Genomic DNA, 20,062 nt, shown 5'->3' with positions numbered 1-20,062 from the left:
TATTGCTTTCTTTGCAATTTATTTACATTTATCTTCAAATAATACCTCTGTTGTAAAACTCACAAGTTAAATATATAATGACAAAGTATTTGATGTTTGTGATCACTGGTAAAATCTGTGATAATTTCATGTTGAATTGGTGCAAGGATATTGTATAAACTTGTACATAGATTCTATTTCACCCATAGTACATTAAAAAGGATGGGTCTTTCAGAAAACAATTTATGTTAGAAATGTAATGAAAAGAAAGGGACTCTAATACATACTCTATGGAACCGTAGTGTTTTCTATCCACTGTGGGAAGAAATCTTAAAGACTATGGAGGAGGGACTGGGCTTTCCTATTCCTAGGACACCCAAACTATGTCTCCCAAACCATAAAACAGAATTTAAAGGCATTAATAAAAGGCTGTTTCAAGTGTTAAGTCTGGGTATAATTACAACAGTGAGACTTATCCTGAGTCACTGGAAAAGCCCTAAAGGTCCCACTTTCATTGAATGGATTAATTTGTTAACTAAATCAGTGTTCTATGATGTTATCCAGAAGATTAGACATATGACACAAAAAGAGATGAAATTTTTTCTTTCTCTTTTTAAAAAAAAAAAAAACTGCGTTGTGTTAAGAATTATTTCAAGAACTGTGTATTTATTTACGTTTTTATATGTTTAAAATATAAATAAACTTGGGTAAAAAATGTTTAATCAGCGCAGCCAGCAGAGGTAGCTGTCACTTTTTCCTCTCTGTTAAATAAGTGAACCCCTACAAGCCATCTTTGTTATGGGCGGAAAACGTCAAGCGATGACGAAATGGCATCCTTTCATGTGATTGGTGGAATTTTGCAACGCAAAAGGTCACGTATATTTGGCGCTCTTCATTCACGACCAGCCTGGCGCGTTTTTGAAAGAGCAACACACGTCAAGAATAATGTATCCTGGATTAAAACTCGCAACAATTCGGAAAATGCGAGTTTAATGTTTTTCACTTTGCGTTCATATATCCGTGGCTGACATGTGGGAAATGTTTCGACCACTTTTGGGACCAGCGAGGAGCGGAGTTACTTTGAGAGTAGCATCGAGCGAAGTCTGCTAGCTTGTTGTTTTACAGCGGACTTTGTATGTCTGCTGGCAACAAACAGCTGTCCTCCTCACACAATGAACATTGCATCTGTTGTTCATTCACACAGACGGGAGCGTGAATAAGAAACGCCAAGAAGACAGTCTCTGAAGTTACAGCATTATCGGTGAGTGTTTTCCTGACCTTTGTTTTGTGGTTGCCTGTCTGTCATTTGGCACAAAAACTGGTAGTGCTAACTTACTGGGCGCCATGTCGGGAATGATAACAATGTTCATGTTACTTGCTATCCCTATGGGAATTTAAAATTACCTCTATATGATTTATAAATACTGCCTTCTACTGTATACTATCTAGATGGAATACAGCCTTCTATATTAGCAGTTTTCCAATACTGACTCTGCTTCACCAGAACACACAACCTCCCGTATAGCATAGTATTAATGCTGTTTTACAGTACTCTGTATAATGTGTACAGTGTAAACAGTGTCAGCAAAATACTGAAGGGTTTTGAGAATTGTGCAATAAACATTTAGAGATATTGCTGTGTTATGGAAAACAAAATGTGTTTACATATCAGCTATAAGTCATCTCGAAGTGATTATTTGCAGGTTGTTGGGTTGCAAACTAACACTTGGTCATTCAGCTAGTTTCTCCATCATCCAAATGTTATTTTTATGGCAATTTCACCTTTACTGAATAATTCTGGGAAAGATGAAGAGAGAAAGATGATGAAGCTCCCTCACTGGAGATGATCCAGGGATTTCCATGTTTGACAGGACATGTGACCAAGATTACTAAAACACTAGGAAAGCCAGTTAACACTTCACCTGAGCTGCTGTTCTCTTCAGAGACCTACAGCTCTTTTAGACCTCAAAGTGTATATCCATGTTTTTTATTTTATTATTTTTTTACTTTAGGTCTCTTCAAATTATGGCTGGTGTTGTGGCTATGGCATCTGTCATTGAGGACTTTGACACCCAGGTATTTTAATGACACAGATTTGGGTTATATATAGTGTTCAGTAGCTGTTACATTTCTAATTCTTAGCCATTCTCATATTTGATTAACTGTGACACTCCCTTTACAGCCTTGCAAGAAGTCTCGCAAAGATGGTGGCAGTCCTGTTGTCAAGACAATCACAAACTATTTCTCTCCGGTGCCCAAGCCCGTGGAGAAACCTTTCTCTCCTCCTCGCTCCAACAACATCAGGGACTACTTTAGCCAAAAGTCTCTGTCTTCTAAAGTAAAGACCAGCTCACCAGAACAGTCTAAAGAGAACTGTCAGAAGTCCCAGTCTGCAGAAAAACACACCAGCCCAGAGGCCATAGTGAAACAGCCATCTCAGAAAAGGAGAAGAAAGGTCACCAAAGCTGCAAGGAAGCTTGTTGAGGCTGAAACCTTTAGCCTCGCTGAGGAGACAAGCTGTGTGATTGTAGAAGAATCACATGAAAGCAGAGACTGTGCAGCAGAACCAGCCAGCAGCTGTGGTATTCTTGGCAGCGATACAGCAGCTCTGCTGGCCCAGCTTAGTGCTGAGGCCTCTATCACTGCTGTAACATCAGAGATGAAGGCAACCAAGACTGTCTGTGTTGAACAAGATGAACATCATGATGATGGTTCCAAATGTGGTAACCATGGCAAACATGAACCAGAACTGAAGAGTATTGCCTTATCTCCAGTTGTACCTTCAAATGACAAAGCTAAATTGGTCAAAACTGCTGCACGAAATACTAGGAAGAGTCAGCAACAGGAGGCAAAGTATTCAGAACCAGAGGAGAAAGAGGCAGAAAAGTCCTTCTGTGATGTTAGCATGGAGGTTAATGTGGATGAGGCGTCTCAGTTAAACAACAGCACAGTGACTATCTCCTTTGAAGAGTTTGTGCGGAGTCAGAGCCAAGAAGACATAGAAGATGAACAGGGTAAAGGAGATGAAAGTAAAATCACAACAGAGGCTGAGGAAATGGACACTGAGCAGTTGGACATCCCAAAAGCGGAAGAAAATGTGGGTTCTGGGGAGCCTCCTCTTCAGGTCTCGCCCCGAACCGTCACCATCCAGGCTGAAGTGCATGTAGTCTCACCCAAACAGGAAGCAGTCAAGCCTGTGGGAAAGGTAGCCTCTATCTTCAACAGGAGAAGAGGAGCGATGAGCCCTGCAGATGTAGCGTCGCCCCCTCACACAGAGGCTGGACACCAACTTCCACCTACCTCTTTGACTGTCAAACGGAAATCCAATGTGGTTTTGCAAGAGGAAGATCTAGAGCTGGCTGTGCTTGAGAGTGAGTCTACACCAAAGTGCAGTGAGGCAGAGAAGAAGCAGTTCATGGCTGCCTTCAAACAGCCCAGCCTGGATGGGTCCAAAACCAAGCCTGGTAAGAGTCAGGCTAAGCAGAGGCAACCTGAAGAGAAGACTGTGGATGCTGCAGAAAAAGTTGCCGAAGAGGACACTGTAATTCCATCCCCTGTTGAGCAAGTCTCTGCTGCCCCTCAGGAAAAGAAGGTAGCTAAAAAGAAACCAGGAAGAAAAGGCGGAAAGAAGGGTGAAGCAGAAAAGGAAGCAGTCACCACCTCACCTGCTGTTGGACCTGCTGCTCCTCCCGCAGAAGAAATGGTGGCCACCAACTCTGAAGTTGATGATAAAAGAGAGGAGCCTCCAATCACCTCAACTCCCTCCATCCCAGCTGTGAGGAGGTCTAGAAGAGAGGCTGTTGTCAGGCAAACCCCTAAGGCCACACCAACAACTCCTATTAGGAACACCAAGAAACAAGACAAGTTAAAGGATGCTGCTGCTTCACCTCAGGACACCCCTGTAAAGATGTCCACCCCAAAGACATGCAAGTCCAAACATGGAGTCTTTGTAGCAGAGATGGTGTGCCCACCTGACAAAAAAGAAAGTCCAATCAGGTAACACATGCATTAAATTATGATTTAATTCTTTCACGCACTCTATAAAATGCATGTATATGTATGTGTGTGTTAAGGGTCATTTTAATGTTTCATGTTTTTTTTTCATGTTCTAATTAAATGTTCTGCTTTTCATAAGGATTAAATTTACTAGAGTCCACCAAAATGTTAAAGTGTCCAAGAATGGAAGTGGCATAAACTCTCCTTTGGCTACTAAAGTAAGTATAAGATTTTTTTACAAAGTGTGCAAGTTGCTAAAGAAAAATCATCATTAAACATATTCATAACTATGGTCTGAGGATGAGGAAATACTCAATCTTTTTCAGACATCAAATGACTCTAAAAAAAGGAAGCAGGCAAAGAAGTTGGTGGAGAAAGCCATTGCGATTCAGAAGAGTAAGATAACTGCTGTTGAGCAGAAGAGCACCTTAAGGCGTTCGTCACGAACTGAGGCTTCCATCACGAAGAGTTACTGTGAAGATGAGGTACAGTTGCAAACCAACTACACAGATGAATCTCTAATTCTTTTGCAGTTTCAAAGGGATGGTTTGGACATATTGTAACATGCAATATGTATTGTTTGACACTTTTTACGTATTGTTTGGTCTAACTGGTGAAAATAACTGATGTGAAACCCAGTGAGAAGCAAGTGTACTCAGTCCATCCTTGAGTGCCTGACACATGTTCACTCACTTGTTACCACTTGGAATTGGTAGTAAAAAAAATTGACAAAATAAGTGCAGATCAAAATTTATGACATCCTTTAAAAGCCTACAGAAGTAATATGTTCACAAAATGAACCAGTTCAGAGATTGTTTGGGAATTTGCTCAAATTTGGACATAAATATTGGGGATCTGGACTTGGCTTAATAAAGTGTTCATACACAAAAATTAAGACAAAACCCTAATTTTTGTACACATTTTTTTCTTTTTATTGTTTGTGAGTTTAACTAAGAAGTTCATTATATGATTTGTTTTGTCAGGATTCTGTCATCTGCCTGGAGGAGGACCAGACCGCAACTCCTCAGACGGTACCAGAAAAGGGTAAAACCCAGAAGCATTTACGCAGTCTAAATGATGTGCTAGGCAAAGCTGCACCTGTTGGCAAAGAGACCAAGGCGCCCCCAGGTAGTCTTTCCCACTCTAAATCACCATTTACTGTTCAGAATTTTGTTGTAATCTCTAGAAAGCTCATCCAATGTTGCTATATTTTCCATCTGACAGGCTCCAAAGTGGCATCGCTTGGCCAAGAGAAGACTGCTCGGAGGGTGTCAGTGGTGGTGTCTATCTTTGATGAGAGCAGCCGTGAGGGCTCTGAAAACTCCCAGGATGATGAGCAGTTCAGGGCACGCAGAGAGTTCTTGAAGAGCGGCCTGCCGGAGTCCTTCAGGAAGCAGATAGCCAAGACCGCTGCCACTAAGGAGGCATACACCCTCTCCTGCTCCTCCTTCCAACCAGTTATACACATGAGGCAATCACCAAATGGTATGCTGTTCCTTCATAGAAATAGACTTGGTGTCATTATCATTTGATAAGGTTAAAATAATAGTTTTTTTTAAATTATACAGATTAATCTAGAGGGTTAAGGGCCCAGTAAAAATTGTGTTTGTTGTGCATTGACAGATTGCCCTCTATGGAGTCTACCATGGCCTGAGTCTTCATTACTGTGTCATTTGAAAGAGCTTTGGAGCCAAGCGTCCAACCTACCTCTATCTGTTAGTGGCTCCTTCTGTTTGAAGACGGAACCATCCCCAAGAGCCTTTTGTGAAAGGGTATGTTGAAATGACTAATGATCTGATTGTCTTTGCACTTGTAACCAAAATGTTCATGGTCAACCCCAGACCAATACTGATTGACGTGGTCGACTTTTCAGAAGGCATTGTCCAGTTGATAGCTGCTGCCTGTCTTATGTTCTTATTTATATTTATCCAAATTCTGCTTAACTAAGGAGCTACAGTGGAGTTTAACTGTACACAGTGTTTGATGACAGTATTTTTCCTTTTTGAAGGGTTCTGGCTGGAGGCCTGAGATCTCTGAAAGTGTTCGTCAGCTTTTAATGGAGGACATCAGCACCTCCAACTCTCCCTTCCCTCTTCAGATGTTTATGACTCGCTTCTTGAAGAGACGCACTGATCACCAGCAGCACTGCACAGCCTCGGGTTAGTCTGACAAGCAGTTATTGCACTCATACACTGAAACTAAAGTAAATGTATTGCAAAGCTTTAATTTCTTTCTTATTTCCTTCATTTTGATTGTATACAATATTTAACATCCATATTTTATTTATTTTAAATGAACGCAGCCAAAGTAAAGATCACGTTTTTGCATAAAATTACAACCACCATGTTTCTGACTTGAACCAGAGGCTACAACCAGAGTCACAAGCACCTCATTGTCAGCTGAACCAGTAGGAGGGAAAAGGAAGAGAATGGATGATGACGGAGTAATGACAGTAAAAGTGGCTAAGAAGCAGCGGGCCGACTGTTCAGAAGAGAATATCTCCATGTCTGAGGTAGAGCCAACGAAAAGGGGAGGCCGTACAAGACGAGGCAGGAGACCCAAGCTAGAGGAGGAAGAAAAAGAGAAGACTAAGCTCTCACTCAAAACTGCTCCCAACCCGTCTGAAGACGACTCTGTAGTTGTGCTGGATGACTTGCTTTTGGAAGAGGACACTATGATAAAAGGTGAGGTTAAAAATTGTGTGACCAGGTACTTAAATGTCATAACAAGTCAACAGGAAACTCTGAGCTATGTTCAACAAATCATAACTCATCAATATATATATATATATATATATATATATATATATATATATATATATATATATATATATATATATATATATATATTATTATCTAAGTTAGTGAATACATTTAAATTTCTTAGAAAAGACAGACACACTACTGGACCAACTTATATTACACTCGCTGATGATTGCAGTGACTGTTTTTACTCATGTTTTTATACCAATCGTTCAATATTTGCCTTTGTCGCCAACATGTCTTTATCAAAAAACTGTGCATTGGCTCTGCTATTACAGTGTGGTAAGAGCTCAGTGTTAAGTACTAAAAATAGAGCTGCTGTTGTTGACTTCGCCACAACAACGTATGATTACCTCAAAAGCCACCTATCAGAGGAAAACAGACCAAGGTGCTCTCATTTTTTACATGTTTGCTGAATACCCATCCAGTTGCTGTCTGTAAATGTCATCGACTGTTATGAGTTTTATCACATATTAGATATTTAAAGCATCACTTTATCCCCTGAAACTCAGTCTGCAGTTTATTCCACAGATGTAGTGAAGGAGGAGTTGTTGTGGACGGACAAATATCAGCCCCAGCACCCCAGTGACATCATAGGCAACACCGCCTCAGTAAGGAGGCTGCACAGGTGAGGAGACAAAACTGTTTAATTTCACTGCATCTGTTTAAAAACAGTAGCCACTGTATTTGTTTATACTGTATTTCATATACCGTATGAGTGTTTCAAGTATTCCTTTTTTTGTATAGTTGGCTGAGGGAGTGGAAACTCCGTGCAGACCGAGAAGAGAGAAATAAGCAGAAAGATAAGAAACAAGAGGAAGGCAGCAATGGTGAGATATTAAAAAATGCGTCTTCTTTTCTTTTCATTTGACGAGATTGTATCTACTTCTGTTGGGTTGATGCACATTTGTTCTGACTGTGGCTCTTTTTGTTCAGACTCTGACTGGGACTGTGAAGAAGGGGATTCTCAGGATGGAGAGGACATGTTGTGTAATACAGTGCTTATCACAGGACCCACTGGAGTAGGAAAGACTGCTGCAGTCTATGCTTGTGCCCAGGAGCTTGGCTTCAAGGTACAACAGCCTTTCAAAGCAATTCATTTGTCAAATGGAGAGCTGCATTACTGTGACACTTGTGTACAATTTGGATTTCCTAACTTCCCTTTGGTCTCCCAAGGTATTTGAGGTGAATGCTTCATCTCAGCGGAGTGGCCGTCTAATTCTGTCCCAGCTGAAGGAAGCCACTCAGTCACACCAGGTGGACAGTCAGGGGGTCAACGCCCACAAACCCACCTACTTCAACAGCTACAGCGCTGGCACCGCCAGGCACGGATCCTCTCCCAGTATGTACAGAGCAGTCTGAAACTGATAGCACTGCTTCTGATGAGTGCTATAATTTTTTCTGATGATGCAGATTTTGAGATGTTGGAAACTGATTCTTCTCAATATCTTGCAGGGAAGGTTAACTCTCCTCGCAGGGTGGTTTCCTCTCCCAGGAAAAATCCCCAGTCGCCAAGAGGTGCCAAAAGAAGCGGCCTGGCTCCCACCTCTTTAGCTAACTTCTTCAAAATGGGCCGACCCGCCAACAAGGAGCCACCAAACACTAAGAAGAATGAACAAAAGGGTAAATACATTTCCACTTTGTCAGTTTTATTTATATTATGATGTAACCTTGCAGTTTTTATTAGGACCTTAACAGCAACTAATGGATTTTCACTTTTCCTCATCTCTTCATATAGCTGCTTCCAACAAAGTCATGAAAGCAAATGAAGGTAACAATAAGCATAAAGATGCCACTGTAAAATCACCAGCATGTGCCACACCTAAGGAGAAGAATAATGAAGAACAGAGCAAGAAGACAGCTACCTCGCTCATCCTGTTTGAAGAAGTGGATGTTATTTTTGACGATGACTCAGGGTTTCTAGCTGCCATAAAGACATTCATGACCACTACCAAGAGGCCAGTCATCCTCACTACCAGCGGTCAGTAGGAGAAAAGTCAAATGCACTGCCTTACAGTCTAGCCGTTTTTTGACCGTATTCATTTATGCAGTGTGTCTGGTCTCTGAGTTTAAATCACATCTTGCATGTTTTGCAGATCCTACTTTCAGCACCATGTTTGATGGCAACTTTGAAGAGATCCATTTCAAAACGCCCTCAGTGGTGAGTGAAGGATTTAAAAACATTGGACCTTAGTTTCACTGATAGTATTTACTGACTGAATGCCTTGTTTAATGTGGCTTAATCTTGTGATGCTACTCAAGTGAGAGATCAGTTATCAAAAGTGAAATATGCGCATTATGACTTCAGTAGAGGTTTCAGTTGTCCATCTCTCCCTGCTACAGTCGAATGCGAGCAGCTACCTGCGCCTGTTGTGTCTGGCTGAGGACATGAGGACAGATGTATCAGATGTCAACTCTCTGCTCAGACTCAATGGCTGTGACATCAGGCAAAGCTTACTGCAGCTGCAGTACTGGACTCGCAGTGCAGGGGGGCGCCACATAACCAGGCCATTGGCACACACTGGCAAAAATGGTAAGAAGATGAGTTGTAGAAATGTATGGAAAAGGTTGATTAATAATTGCATCCATAATCTTTATACTACTGCTACTATACTATACTATACTACCTTACAATTACCTGCTATTTTATGTATTGATGCCAGTATTTAACATTTTTTGTAGATGTCAGTTACAAATAAGTATTTTCCCCTCATTTGCATTAAAAGATGAACTAAAACCAGAGACTCATGGAGAGGCAGCAGGCAACACGTCTGTGTGTGCAGTGACTGACCCGTCCACTCTACCTCCCTGTGACACTGGCTGCACTGAGAGCATGCTGGGCCTGCTGAATACTGAACCTGAGAGAGACATCTGGGAGCTGCTCAGGGTAACGTAAACTGTTCATTTACCAAATGCACTGGTAAAAGTCAGAGCACATATGTGAGGTCTCAATTGATGTCACCATACAGTTGTTGGTGATTCAGAGTACCTGCTTTAAGATAACGACCTGTTATGTGTTGCATCAACAGAGCCAGAGTCTGGTGGAGGAGGCAGCATGCTGGGAAATGCTGAAGGAGAGCAGTCGACGAGAAGTGAACCTGCTCTATTCAAACATGGAAGCCCTCTTACCTTTACCCCTCACACAGATGACTACTTCCACCCACAGACCTGAGCAATGTGTTTCTGTATCACAAGACCATTCTTCTGTCGATGCAAAAGAGGTGCCGTCCACCAGTCTGCAGTCTGACACGCTGCCATCCCACGCCAGGTTATTGCACACAGCAGAGTCAGCTGAATGCTCAGATGATGGCAGTCCAGTCAAAGTGTCCCACGGAATGAGGAAGAACAAGAAGAGGCACCGCCTACCTGACCAGGATGGACTGCAGTCTGACTCAGACTCAGAGGAGAGTTTTCAATCACTCTACAAGCCGCAGGGTGCCCCTGAAGCAAAGGAGGAAATCAAAGAGAGTTTAGTTTCAGAGAAGGTGAAAAGGAAGCCACTGACTCCTGAGGAGCGGGTAAAAAGTCTCCCAGTTTCTCAGGGTCTAGAATCAATAGCTGACTTTTTAGACAACATATCCTTTATGGATGCCTCCTTGCTTCACCCAGAAGGGGGGGACATTCACAGAAGAATGTTACCAGTCTCTGCAGTGGTGAAAGACGGGATGACAGATGAGGCAAGGTTTGATATTGACAGAGGGAGCTGGGTGAGGGGAGAGCGCAACTTGGACATCCAGGCTGCTGTGGAGGCTCTGAGCTTCCACAAGTGTCGGGTTTCAGTGGCGGAGGCCTGGGACAAAGCTCAACAACTAGAAAGAGAGCTGGGAAAGGAGGCAGCAGCTGAACTCAGCCTCCCTGTGGTGCATCATAAAGAAGGTTACAGCTTCACTCAGGACAGCCCCTGTCAACCACAGTGAGTCCTGCTAGTATTTCTTCACATTATGCATCATTTTCAACTTTTGTACAATATAAATTTGCTTTACTGTGACCTAGTTTGGAAGCATGTTGTTGGTTACAGAATGAACTTTTAACTCTGACCAGTTTCACCAGTTAAATCAGTTCATAGAAATGTAATGTTTACTGATATGTTCCAGGCTGGTGCAGCGGAGGAGAGAAGTTATGGAGAGTCTGATGTTCAGAGGAGTGTTTGGTACTCTGGGCAACAGATCAGCAGCTGCTCTGGACTACTTGCCAGCCCTGCGAACTATCTGCAGGTCAGAGCAGCTCAAGGAGCAGGGCAAGCTCAAACGAAGGTGAGCATGGAAACTATATATATATATATATACTGTATATATATTGTTTTTCATTTGGCCAGCGGCAGCAGGTCTTGGTTTTCATTGTGGGCAGGATGTGGTTGAACGCCTGCTTTAACAGACATGATATATATTGGTTTGATTGTGCCTATTGACAGGCTGCAAGTAAATGTGTAAAAGTGTAAACTGAATTGTAAACATATGCAAAACAAAATGCATGCATGCAAAAAATTGCTGCCAAGTCTCTGAGCTGTTATTTTTTTCTTCCTCCAGGTTCCTGCACTACCTAGATGCGAACCATCTGGGTCTTGAAAAGAGCACTCTACAACACCTCGCTGAAGACTTCCCCTAAATCGCAGAGAAGACAAGACGTGTTATCATGATCATAAAGAGGCTTTAAACAAATATTGCCTTTTGAGTGGTCATACTTTTAAGGCCCTTGAGTTTAGGCAGTCACGTTTACAGTATGTGTTGCGGCATCAGGACAGACAGTCTGGCAACGATATAAATCAGTGTTGCCTGTTGTCTGTTTGTGACTCTGACCTCGGCATGAGATGAGGTGGTTAGCTGGTCAGTAGATGGTCAGATGTGTGTGTGTGTGTGTGTGAAGTTTCCATGTATACAAGATGGAAATGACTTCTGACCTGAAGGGCACACAACTAAATAACCTCACATCCCACATGGGCCTTTTGTCTAATCAGCACATCTTTTGGTGCTTGCAAAGAATGCACTAAATATTAATACTTATCTGATTTTTTTTTTTGTAATATTAAGCTGTGCTGGAGTGTGTGTTTTTTGTACAGTAGTGTTTTATACTTTGTAGCCTCATTTATCGATTTGCTTTGCATTTTGCAAAGTGTTTTTATCAAGTAGAAATTGCTTTTGAATACCGAGTGTCACTAATGATTTGTAAGAGTTTGACATGTAAAATAGAATTTGTAAAGGCTGTGTGTAAATTGTCATTCTCCACACAAAGTACTGTTGATGCATTCAGGATCTCGTTCATTTTCATAAAATGCAGGCAGCTTTTGACAAAGTTCTGCTGTATTTTTCAGCCCTAAAAGTCACCTTCACATTCATGGCAGTGATTTTAATGTTTCTGTTGTTTTTCAACCTTAAATATGTACACATTCACAATGGGGATTTGTTGTGACCAAATAAAGGTTTATCACAACTAAAAACAAATTGTTCTCAGCAGTTATATGTTTTATTCTACAGTAAAATAGTCTATGCTGTCGTAACTACAGTGTGATTGATATCGTGGGGGAAGGCAGGACATGAAGTGATGGTTTGCTTAGCGCTCAAAACGCTTCTACACCTGCACAGCGGGTAAACCGGTTTCGGGTGAATTTGCCTTTTGCCTCCGTGAATGCTTCATCAGCATTTATAATTGGAAGAAGCGCAGTCTGCGTGGAGCTATATTGTTAAAAGAGACAACCGCCGCTGACAAAAGGACAACCTGTTTGCGACAGTGCAGCAGGACTGGATTGAGAGGAGGGAGTTTATGCTGTTGTGACATCCCTGAGTTACCCGCCGAGTCAAGTTCCAGTTTTCAAATGGACATTTTGTCAGTTGCGTTGCTCCACGTGTGACACTATGTGATCACCATGCTGAGTTTTAACAGTGGGATTTATCAGCGAGCGAAAAGAGAGCCTTTGTACCGAAATGGCAAACAGTGAGCGAAACAAAAAGATCTTACTGGAACTACTGAAACTGCCGGACAACAGTGTGTGCGCTGACTGCGGTGTGCCTGGTAAGAACAATGTGCCGCGCCAAACAATGCACTGCTGATCCTTCAAGTTCATGTGCTAAAACTACATGCGTGGCTGTTATTTTTTATTTTAAACATGCATTGTTTAATATTTTATCAGAAAGTCTGCTTCATCAAATGTCTCAGCAAACAATTTTCAATTCGGGAAACGTTCCGTGAACGTTGCCTGAAGGGTAGAGGAGCGTTTGCCGGACGCTACAGCGAATATCACCGGAGGGTTATATTGGAAAGTTGTCTTAACTCTCCAGAATAACCCACAGGGAACGTTCCCTAAATGCTCTGTAAAGTTTCTTTTTAAAATAACCTTTAAAGAAAAGGTTGGGGAAATTATAACCTTCAGAGAACCTTTAAAGAACATTACCAGAAGGTTATCTGATTACTGGGGTGTCAGTGCCAACACCCTAAAGATTTACCTTCTTCTTACTGCTTAAGTTTTTGTTATTATCAGTTACTTTTTTTCTTAAATCTGAAGCTAATTAGCCTCCATTGGTGGAAAAAATAACTCAGATGTCTTACTAAAGTGAAATTACCATCACAACCATGTAAAAATATTCAATTACAAGTAAAAGTAGCTATTGTATTACAAGCCAGTACTTCACGTATCAAGTGCAGTTATGGAGAAAAAAATACAATCAATATGTTATCCATGTGTATGACATTATCAGACTAATGCTGATGTTGAGCATCAGTATTTATCTTGATCAGCATCATTTACTGTTGTGGCTAATGGATGTGGAGCTAGTTTGAACTACTTTAGATAGGCCTACAGTTATTGAGTTTAGTCCTGTGGGCACCCTTTAAAGTATCACGAGATAAGATGATTTATTAGGTAAGAAAGAAAAAATTAACTGGATGATTTTATCTGGTTGGATTTTGAACAGTTTAAGTTAAGTTTGGAGGGGAAATCTCTCTGTGGTGGAACTGCTAACAACTCATCAACATCTGAAATGTGACAAGGGCCCCCAACTAGACTTTTTTTGTAAGGGGCCCCAAGCCAAAAAGATTTGGAAGGTGTTGAAATCTTAATCTGACATCAAAAAATGTATATAAAGTTGCAAAAAATGGATAGAGGCAAAGCAAAAATCAAAACTACTTGCGTAAATCTTCTTACAGTAGTTACTTCCTACCACTGTCTGGCTCACACTGTCACCTCCTCATTTATGTCAGTACAAAGTCTTGCGTTTGAATCCCTCCTCATCTTCACACGGCAGATCCGGACTGGGCGTCCTACAAGCTGGGCTTGTTTGTGTGTCTGAACTGCTCTGGCGTCCATCGCAGCCTGTCCAACCGGGTCAAATCCATAAAACTGGACTTTTGGGAAGATGAGCTGGTGGAGGTATGGATTGCTTTGTCATGTCCCAACCTCTGTTATTGCTATGATAATATATTAGCTCAGTCAGTCAGAATCTTCCAGTGAGAGGACGAATCAGATGCGTCCATGACTAATCTTTATGTGTGTCTTTGTGGGACCCGGAAAGTTCATGAAATCCAATGGCAACGCCAGTGCCCGAGCTCTGTACGAGAAAGCTGTTCCAGCTTATTACTACCGGCCCCAACAAAATGACTGTGCGTAAGTATTTTTCCAAGGTGTTGATATCCTAAAGAAAACTGACTTTGTGACCACATCTGGTCTAGTGTGCCAATATTAATGAGCAATCACATACTGCTGACACAGCAGTACCACGTAAAGAGAAGTGCAACTATTGACTGTAGAAGTGAAATATGGATGAATTTCTGCTGCTAGATCAAAGGTTGATGAATTACGTTCTTGTAAAGCAAATATAAGTTGACTCTATGTTGACTCATTGCTGTAAAACTGTGTTTTGCATGTCTAAAATTATTTCACATTTACCTTTTAACCTCAGTGTTTTGAGAGAGCAGTGGATTCGGGCCAAATATGAAAGGACGGAATTCACAGGAGAAACCAAGTATCCACCTCTCTCTTATACCACAGGTGATATTTTCACAGTTTTGTTTATACACAGGTCTACTCTAGAGCATAGTATCTATCAGTCTGTTAGAGTAAAACTGATATAAACAATGTTGTTCCTCATACGCCTACAGAACTATGCAAGAAAAACCTGTCCTTTGCACAACAAAAGAGCCAGGAAGTGAAAATTGACAAGAATGTTTCTTTTTGTAACATGTTTGACCATGTGACCTAAACATACTCATTTTGTGTAAGACCTGTGTGAATCGAAGCATCTGTGACTTAGTAGATTTCTTGTATTTGTTCGTTCTAGGTTTCTTTGAAGGGATGCTGTGGAAGAAAGGGAAAGAGAACACGCAGTTTTTAAAGAGGAAGTTTGTGCTGTCAGAGAGAGAATTTACTCTGACCTACTACAACAAGGAAAATGTGAGTTCCCTGCAGCTCTGATACAGCTGAACTACGCTGTACGATACATGTATAAATATACGGCAGATATACATACATGCTGATAAACCTTTTGTTCTACTTGAACAACTGTTTCCCCCATCAGACTAGAATCTTGTGTACATTTATTTGCACATAAATTAAATATAATGATGATCTTGAAACAATTTAAATTCCTTAATGCTTCAAGATGTGGAGCTGAGATTAATATTCCTTATGTGTGTGATTTACAAGCATTTTTATTGACTGGATTTGATCTATGTTTCTTGTTAAAAGCATAAAATACAGCTATAAATCAAAAACAGAAAAACAAACAGCAACATTTCAGTTAAATCCAGCTGTTGCATCCTTTCTACTGACACTGATGTGCACATCTGTGTATTTTCGATCTAGGAGTCCAAAGGCCCTAAAGCTGTAATCCCTATCAAGGACCTGAATGCCACCTTTCAGCCAGAGAAGATTGGTCATCCTCACGGGCTGCAGCTCACCTACCAAGACGACAATCACACCAGGAGCCTCTATGTTTATCACGAGAGTCCTGAGGTGGGACTTGTTGACCATCAACAAGTATAAATAACAGTTAACTGGCAGGTCTTGTACTGATATAGTCATACAGTAGCTTTAGGTTTCTTCTTCTACTCTAGGAAATAGTCACATGGTACAACGCCATCCGTGCCGCTCGCTACGCGTACCTGAAGACGGCGTACCCGACTGGAAGCGATGAAGAAGTAAGCATTTAATGAATGTTACAAAGCTCAAAATCTAATTAAAAAAAAAAGTCTCGGTCACAGTCACCTTTCAGTTACCTCTGATTATTTAAAATCTCAGTTTAGATGTTTTTAATGTTTTAAAGCCTAACGTGTAACTTTACATCTCCTCGTCAGCTGATACCAAAGATAACAAGAAACTACCTCAAAGAGGGATACATGGAAAAGACAGGGCCATTGGTAAGTTAAAGAACAAACAGTTAATAATATTCAAAGATACGTATTACTACTTTAGATTTATTTGTACATTTATTTATAATTTATTTTCACATTCACATTTAGCTGGGCGGTCAAGGCGCAGTCTTCACAACTGGAGTTGTTTTTGACAGTACTTTGTCTGAGTTGTATGCATGAGTGTATGTGTGTTTCTGTTCCTCTTATATACGCACATACACCCTCGACATGAAAAGTTTTGTAAGAATGGATTGGTATGATAAAAGAGGATGAGAGAATGGAGCTGAGGTGGAAAATGTTGAAACTCTTTTTTTTTTTGTGTGTGTGTGTGTGTGTGTTGACATTGAACATGTTTTAACAGCAAAAGGAGGCATTCAAAAAGAGATGGTTTATTTTGGACTCCCAAAATAGGAAGTTGTTCTACTTCAAAGGCAAGCTGGTGAGAACAAAACCTCTTCTCGTTTTAACCCTCTATGTTGTGTGCTGCTGTGATGTCGGAGGTTTTGAATTATGTTTGTTGCTTTGAACGCAGGATGCGGAGGAGTTGGGCGTCATTTTCATCGGCACGGAGAACAGCGGTTACTCTGTGAAGGAGTGTGTCCCAAAGCATACTCGGGGAAACAAGTGGAATTATGGTGTTTCCGTTGAGACGCCTGAGCGACAGTTTGTCTTCATGTGCGAACAGGAGAGGGAGCAAAAAGAGTGGCTTAACGCCCTCAGACAGGTCCTGTCCAGGCCCATGGCACCGCAGGATTATACCAGTAAGCAAGGCTGGGAAATAGTGCACACACAAGCACATATGAGTCATTCCTGTCATGTGAAAGCTTTAACTTGATGCATTTTTGGGTCTGTCTAGTGTATTTTGAAAAGATTTTATTATCTGAAGGGTGATGGAAATGTCAACACATCAAACTCCTTATTTTCCACATTGTATTCCAAGTTGAACACGTCTCATCTGTAGCCACATCACACAATATGACAGAATTAAACAGCAACTTCAAGGGACACAAAGCTTTTCCCGGAAAGTGACGTTAAGTCTTTATCATTAGAATTAATCAGTAAATCCAATTTTTCTTCAAGCCAAGCAGAGCTGTATATTGATTTCAGTTAGTTTAACAAACATTCTGTTCCTCTAAATCACATCTTAGTTCTTGCTCTTCCTGTTATTAATGATGTCTGCAGAAAAAGATAAGTGCATCCTGTGTGATCACAGTCTTTCATATGATAATAGTTTTATATTTTTGACTACAACGTCTACAACCATGCAGGCAGCTCTGTGAGGTTCTTCGTAGTTACAGCAATGCTTTGAGTTAATTTTAGCATGCTAACATGCTGATGTTTAGCAGGTATCACTATTGGCTAATACTGGCTACTTAGCACTAAAGTAAGCTGAAGCTGATGGAAATGTCACTAATTGTGCAGGTATTTGGTTATAAACCAAGGTGTGGACAAATTAGAATTTTGACCTGATGAAAAATCAGTGGATCACCAAAGTGATTACAGTTCATCCTGTGGTAAACACAAATGTCTGAACCACATTTAATGGCTACCCATCCAATATTTAGAGATATTGATTTATTTCACAAAAAGCCCCCAAATGTCAATTTCACGGTGGCACAAAAGGAAAAGCCAAAGAATCATCAAAGTTATTGTGATACATCGTCTAGAGGCCACGAGTGTCCGTGCAAAATCTTGTGCAGACATCCTGTAGATGTCGTGATATTTCGTTTGGATGAAAGCGGTGGGCTAACTGACACTGACAATCAATAGAGCCATGTCACTAGTGTGGTTAATTACTCAGTTATCAGGTGAAAAATTTCCAGGTTTTACAGAGTTAGTCCAGGCTACACAGACTTGTGTTCACATACAGTCCAGACAGTAAGTAAACCTACTCAACTTAAAGCTGAAACTTTGCACTTTAATGTAGGATCCATTACTTTATTTCAAATTGAAGAACCAAAAATGTGTAACTGTCCAAATACAAACATGATGCTGTTATTATGCTCAACTTTTACATTATACTTCTGTTTCTATTTCCAGTTGAAGCAAACATCAGGTATAAAAGATGAACTACTGAGACGTATGACAACAGGATGGCGATGAGACGACAACAACGTTTGAAAACACAACTGACTGAAGTACAACAGCAGAACAGATGAACAGTGACCTGCTCTCAGTACCGACTGGTCACCATGTCGCTCCCAGTATGGACTCCCATCATCTGTGTTGTAGGAAACCGTCGCACTGACTGCGCACTGTGGATTAAAGACTTCAATCCTCTCATTTCAACTGACAGTGGGTCTGTTGCTCAATCTCAGACTTTAAAACATATGGTATCATTATGTAAAACCACTCTTAAATACCAAAAATGCACAAAAGATCACCACTGTTATATTGTAATAAAAGATACAATTTACAGTTACAATCATTGCATATCATCATGCTGTTATTATACTGTTTCTGGATTTTTTATATTTTATATTTTCCAATGATGAATAAATATATAGTTTTGCATCGGTAGTGAACATGTTTCATGACACTATGTTCAGGAAAAATAAATAATTAAAAAAAATAATAAATAATGTGTGTGATTTTACTCATAGATTGCATGTTAAGTGCATGCTGGATAACACTTCACCCATTGATCGACTTTATTATTTAATACCAGATATTGTTCCCCCCATTTATAAAATATTTTTTAATTTTTTAAAAATCTGGTTTTACCATTCGGCAACATTTCTGATCTTATTGCAAATGAAAATTTGATGGTAAATCATTATTATCTTACTGTAATACTTCCTTTAACATTAGCGTAACCATGATGGAGATGTGTTATATACTGTACATGTTGCCAGCCTTCCTCAATACCTCACAGTATTTTCTTTTCTCTCTTTAATCTAAAATTGTATTTTTTTAAAAGTAGATTAGCTGAGAGAGGAGAAGGACAAGATAAATTATTTCTCCCTGTATTTATTTCACTTATTTCCTTTTACACTGAAACACAAAATATGTTAAATACTTGATTTAATTTGATTCTGTCATGAACAACAAACACATCACACCAAATATTCACAAAACAAATAAAAAACGTGAGAAGAGAAAATCAAACAAAAAACTCAATCCAATATCAGAATCAGAATCTGTTTATTAGTATGAAAACATACAAATAATGTATCTTGGTGTTTGTTCCCACAAATGCAACATAGAAAAATAAAAACAGAACAAAAGTAAGGTAAGAATAATAATTAAATTGAAACTTCAAAATCTATTTACAGAATGGAATAGTGATAGGAAATTTAGGCATCCAGTAGCTCAATATGATAAATACACACAATAAAATAGAATAAGAATTAGTAATACACACAATAAAAATGAGCCTGTACAATAAGAAAAGGTGACTGCACCATATACATAAACTAAAGGCTTGAACTACAAAGTCCTGTACGTATGGAGATTGTTTATGCAGTAGGTGGATGTTTCCACAGTGCAAAAAGAATATGCAATGACAGTAAATAAAGTGACTATAACAGTAATTAAAGTGACTATCATAGTAAGAAGAAGAGCAGAGCATCAGGCCCAGTACTCAACCCTCAACTTAGTTAATGCTGCCTCCCTAGCACACCACAGCATAGAAGAGAATGGCACCCACGGACTGATAAAACATCTGCACGAGTTTCCTACAGATGGTAAAGGACTCCACCCTCCTCAGGAAATAGAGCCGTTGCTATTGACTGTACAAAGGAAATATGGACTGTGCTACGGACAAAGAAATGAAGTGTATGAAATATATGAAGGTGACAAAAGCAAAAAATAAAATACTTAAATTATGTAACAGAGGAGGTTGAATGCAATGCACAATGCTGAGTCCAGTTTCATGAAACATCTGAAAGTGACATGTGCAGGGATGAAATGAGGGATGTGATCTGTAAAGTCCAGTTTCATTTATTTAGTAGACCAACAGCTTCTGGAAAGAAGTGTCTTCTGGT

General features: G+C 40.3%; 2 protein-coding genes across 3 annotated transcripts; both read left to right on the top strand.

Moving 5' to 3' along the window:
* Positions 1-846: 846 nt before the first annotated feature.
* atad5a (ATPase family AAA domain containing 5a) lies at positions 847-12,627 on the top strand. The gene is made up of 22 exons (XM_067616121.1): positions 847-1,240; positions 1,992-2,055; positions 2,162-3,975; positions 4,115-4,193; positions 4,302-4,460; positions 4,959-5,103; positions 5,200-5,460; positions 5,599-5,747; positions 5,984-6,134; positions 6,339-6,659; positions 7,269-7,365; positions 7,485-7,567; positions 7,674-7,810; positions 7,914-8,079; positions 8,193-8,360; positions 8,476-8,718; positions 8,834-8,898; positions 9,081-9,270; positions 9,464-9,624; positions 9,767-10,650; positions 10,832-10,990; positions 11,264-12,627. Exons 2-22 carry the CDS (start codon positions 2,005-2,007, stop codon positions 11,340-11,342), a joined length of 5,562 nt encoding a protein of 1,853 aa, XP_067472222.1. The 5' UTR covers positions 847-1,240; positions 1,992-2,004; the 3' UTR covers positions 11,343-12,627.
* adap2 (ArfGAP with dual PH domains 2) lies at positions 12,327-19,327 on the top strand. Of its 2 annotated transcripts, XM_067616132.1 has the most exons (11): positions 12,327-12,743; positions 13,973-14,097; positions 14,240-14,331; positions 14,627-14,715; positions 15,005-15,117; positions 15,529-15,678; positions 15,780-15,863; positions 16,020-16,082; positions 16,438-16,515; positions 16,609-16,837; positions 18,117-19,327. In XM_067616132.1, the coding sequence occupies exons 1-11, from the start codon at positions 12,656-12,658 to the stop codon at positions 18,143-18,145; spliced, it is 1,140 nt and encodes a 379-aa protein (XP_067472233.1). In that variant the 5' UTR covers positions 12,327-12,655; the 3' UTR covers positions 18,146-19,327. The 2 variants fall into 2 exon arrangements, with proteins under 2 accessions (XP_067472233.1, XP_067472234.1); XM_067616133.1 differs by lacking the exon at positions 16,438-16,515.
* Positions 19,328-20,062: the final 735 nt, after the last annotated feature.

The sequence above is a fragment of the Thunnus thynnus genome, chromosome 17 (genome assembly GCF_963924715.1).
Source record: "Thunnus thynnus chromosome 17, fThuThy2.1, whole genome shotgun sequence".
Lineage (NCBI taxonomy): Eukaryota > Metazoa > Chordata > Actinopteri > Scombriformes > Scombridae > Thunnus > Thunnus thynnus.
This window is presented reverse-complemented; position numbering and strand designations above follow the sequence as displayed.

Excerpts from the sequence above, each read along its gene's own strand:
- atad5a (XM_067616121.1), top strand. The coding sequence starts at position 2,005 with ATGGCTGGTGTTGTGGCTATGGCATCTGTCATTGAGGACTTTGACACC. Across the intron at positions 7,568-7,673 it reads ACAAGAGGAAGGCAGCAATG|ACTCTGACTGGGACTGTGAA; the intron begins GTGAGATATTAA and ends CTTTTTGTTCAG. Across the intron at positions 8,361-8,475 it reads TAAGAAGAATGAACAAAAGG|CTGCTTCCAACAAAGTCATG; the intron begins GTAAATACATTT and ends CTCTTCATATAG.
- adap2 (XM_067616132.1), top strand. The coding sequence starts at position 12,656 with ATGGCAAACAGTGAGCGAAACAAAAAGATCTTACTGGAACTACTGAAA. Across the intron at positions 14,332-14,626 it reads CCCCAACAAAATGACTGTGC|TGTTTTGAGAGAGCAGTGGA; the intron begins GTAAGTATTTTT and ends TTTTAACCTCAG. Across the intron at positions 16,838-18,116 it reads GGCACCGCAGGATTATACCA|TTGAAGCAAACATCAGGTAT; the intron begins GTAAGCAAGGCT and ends TTCTATTTCCAG.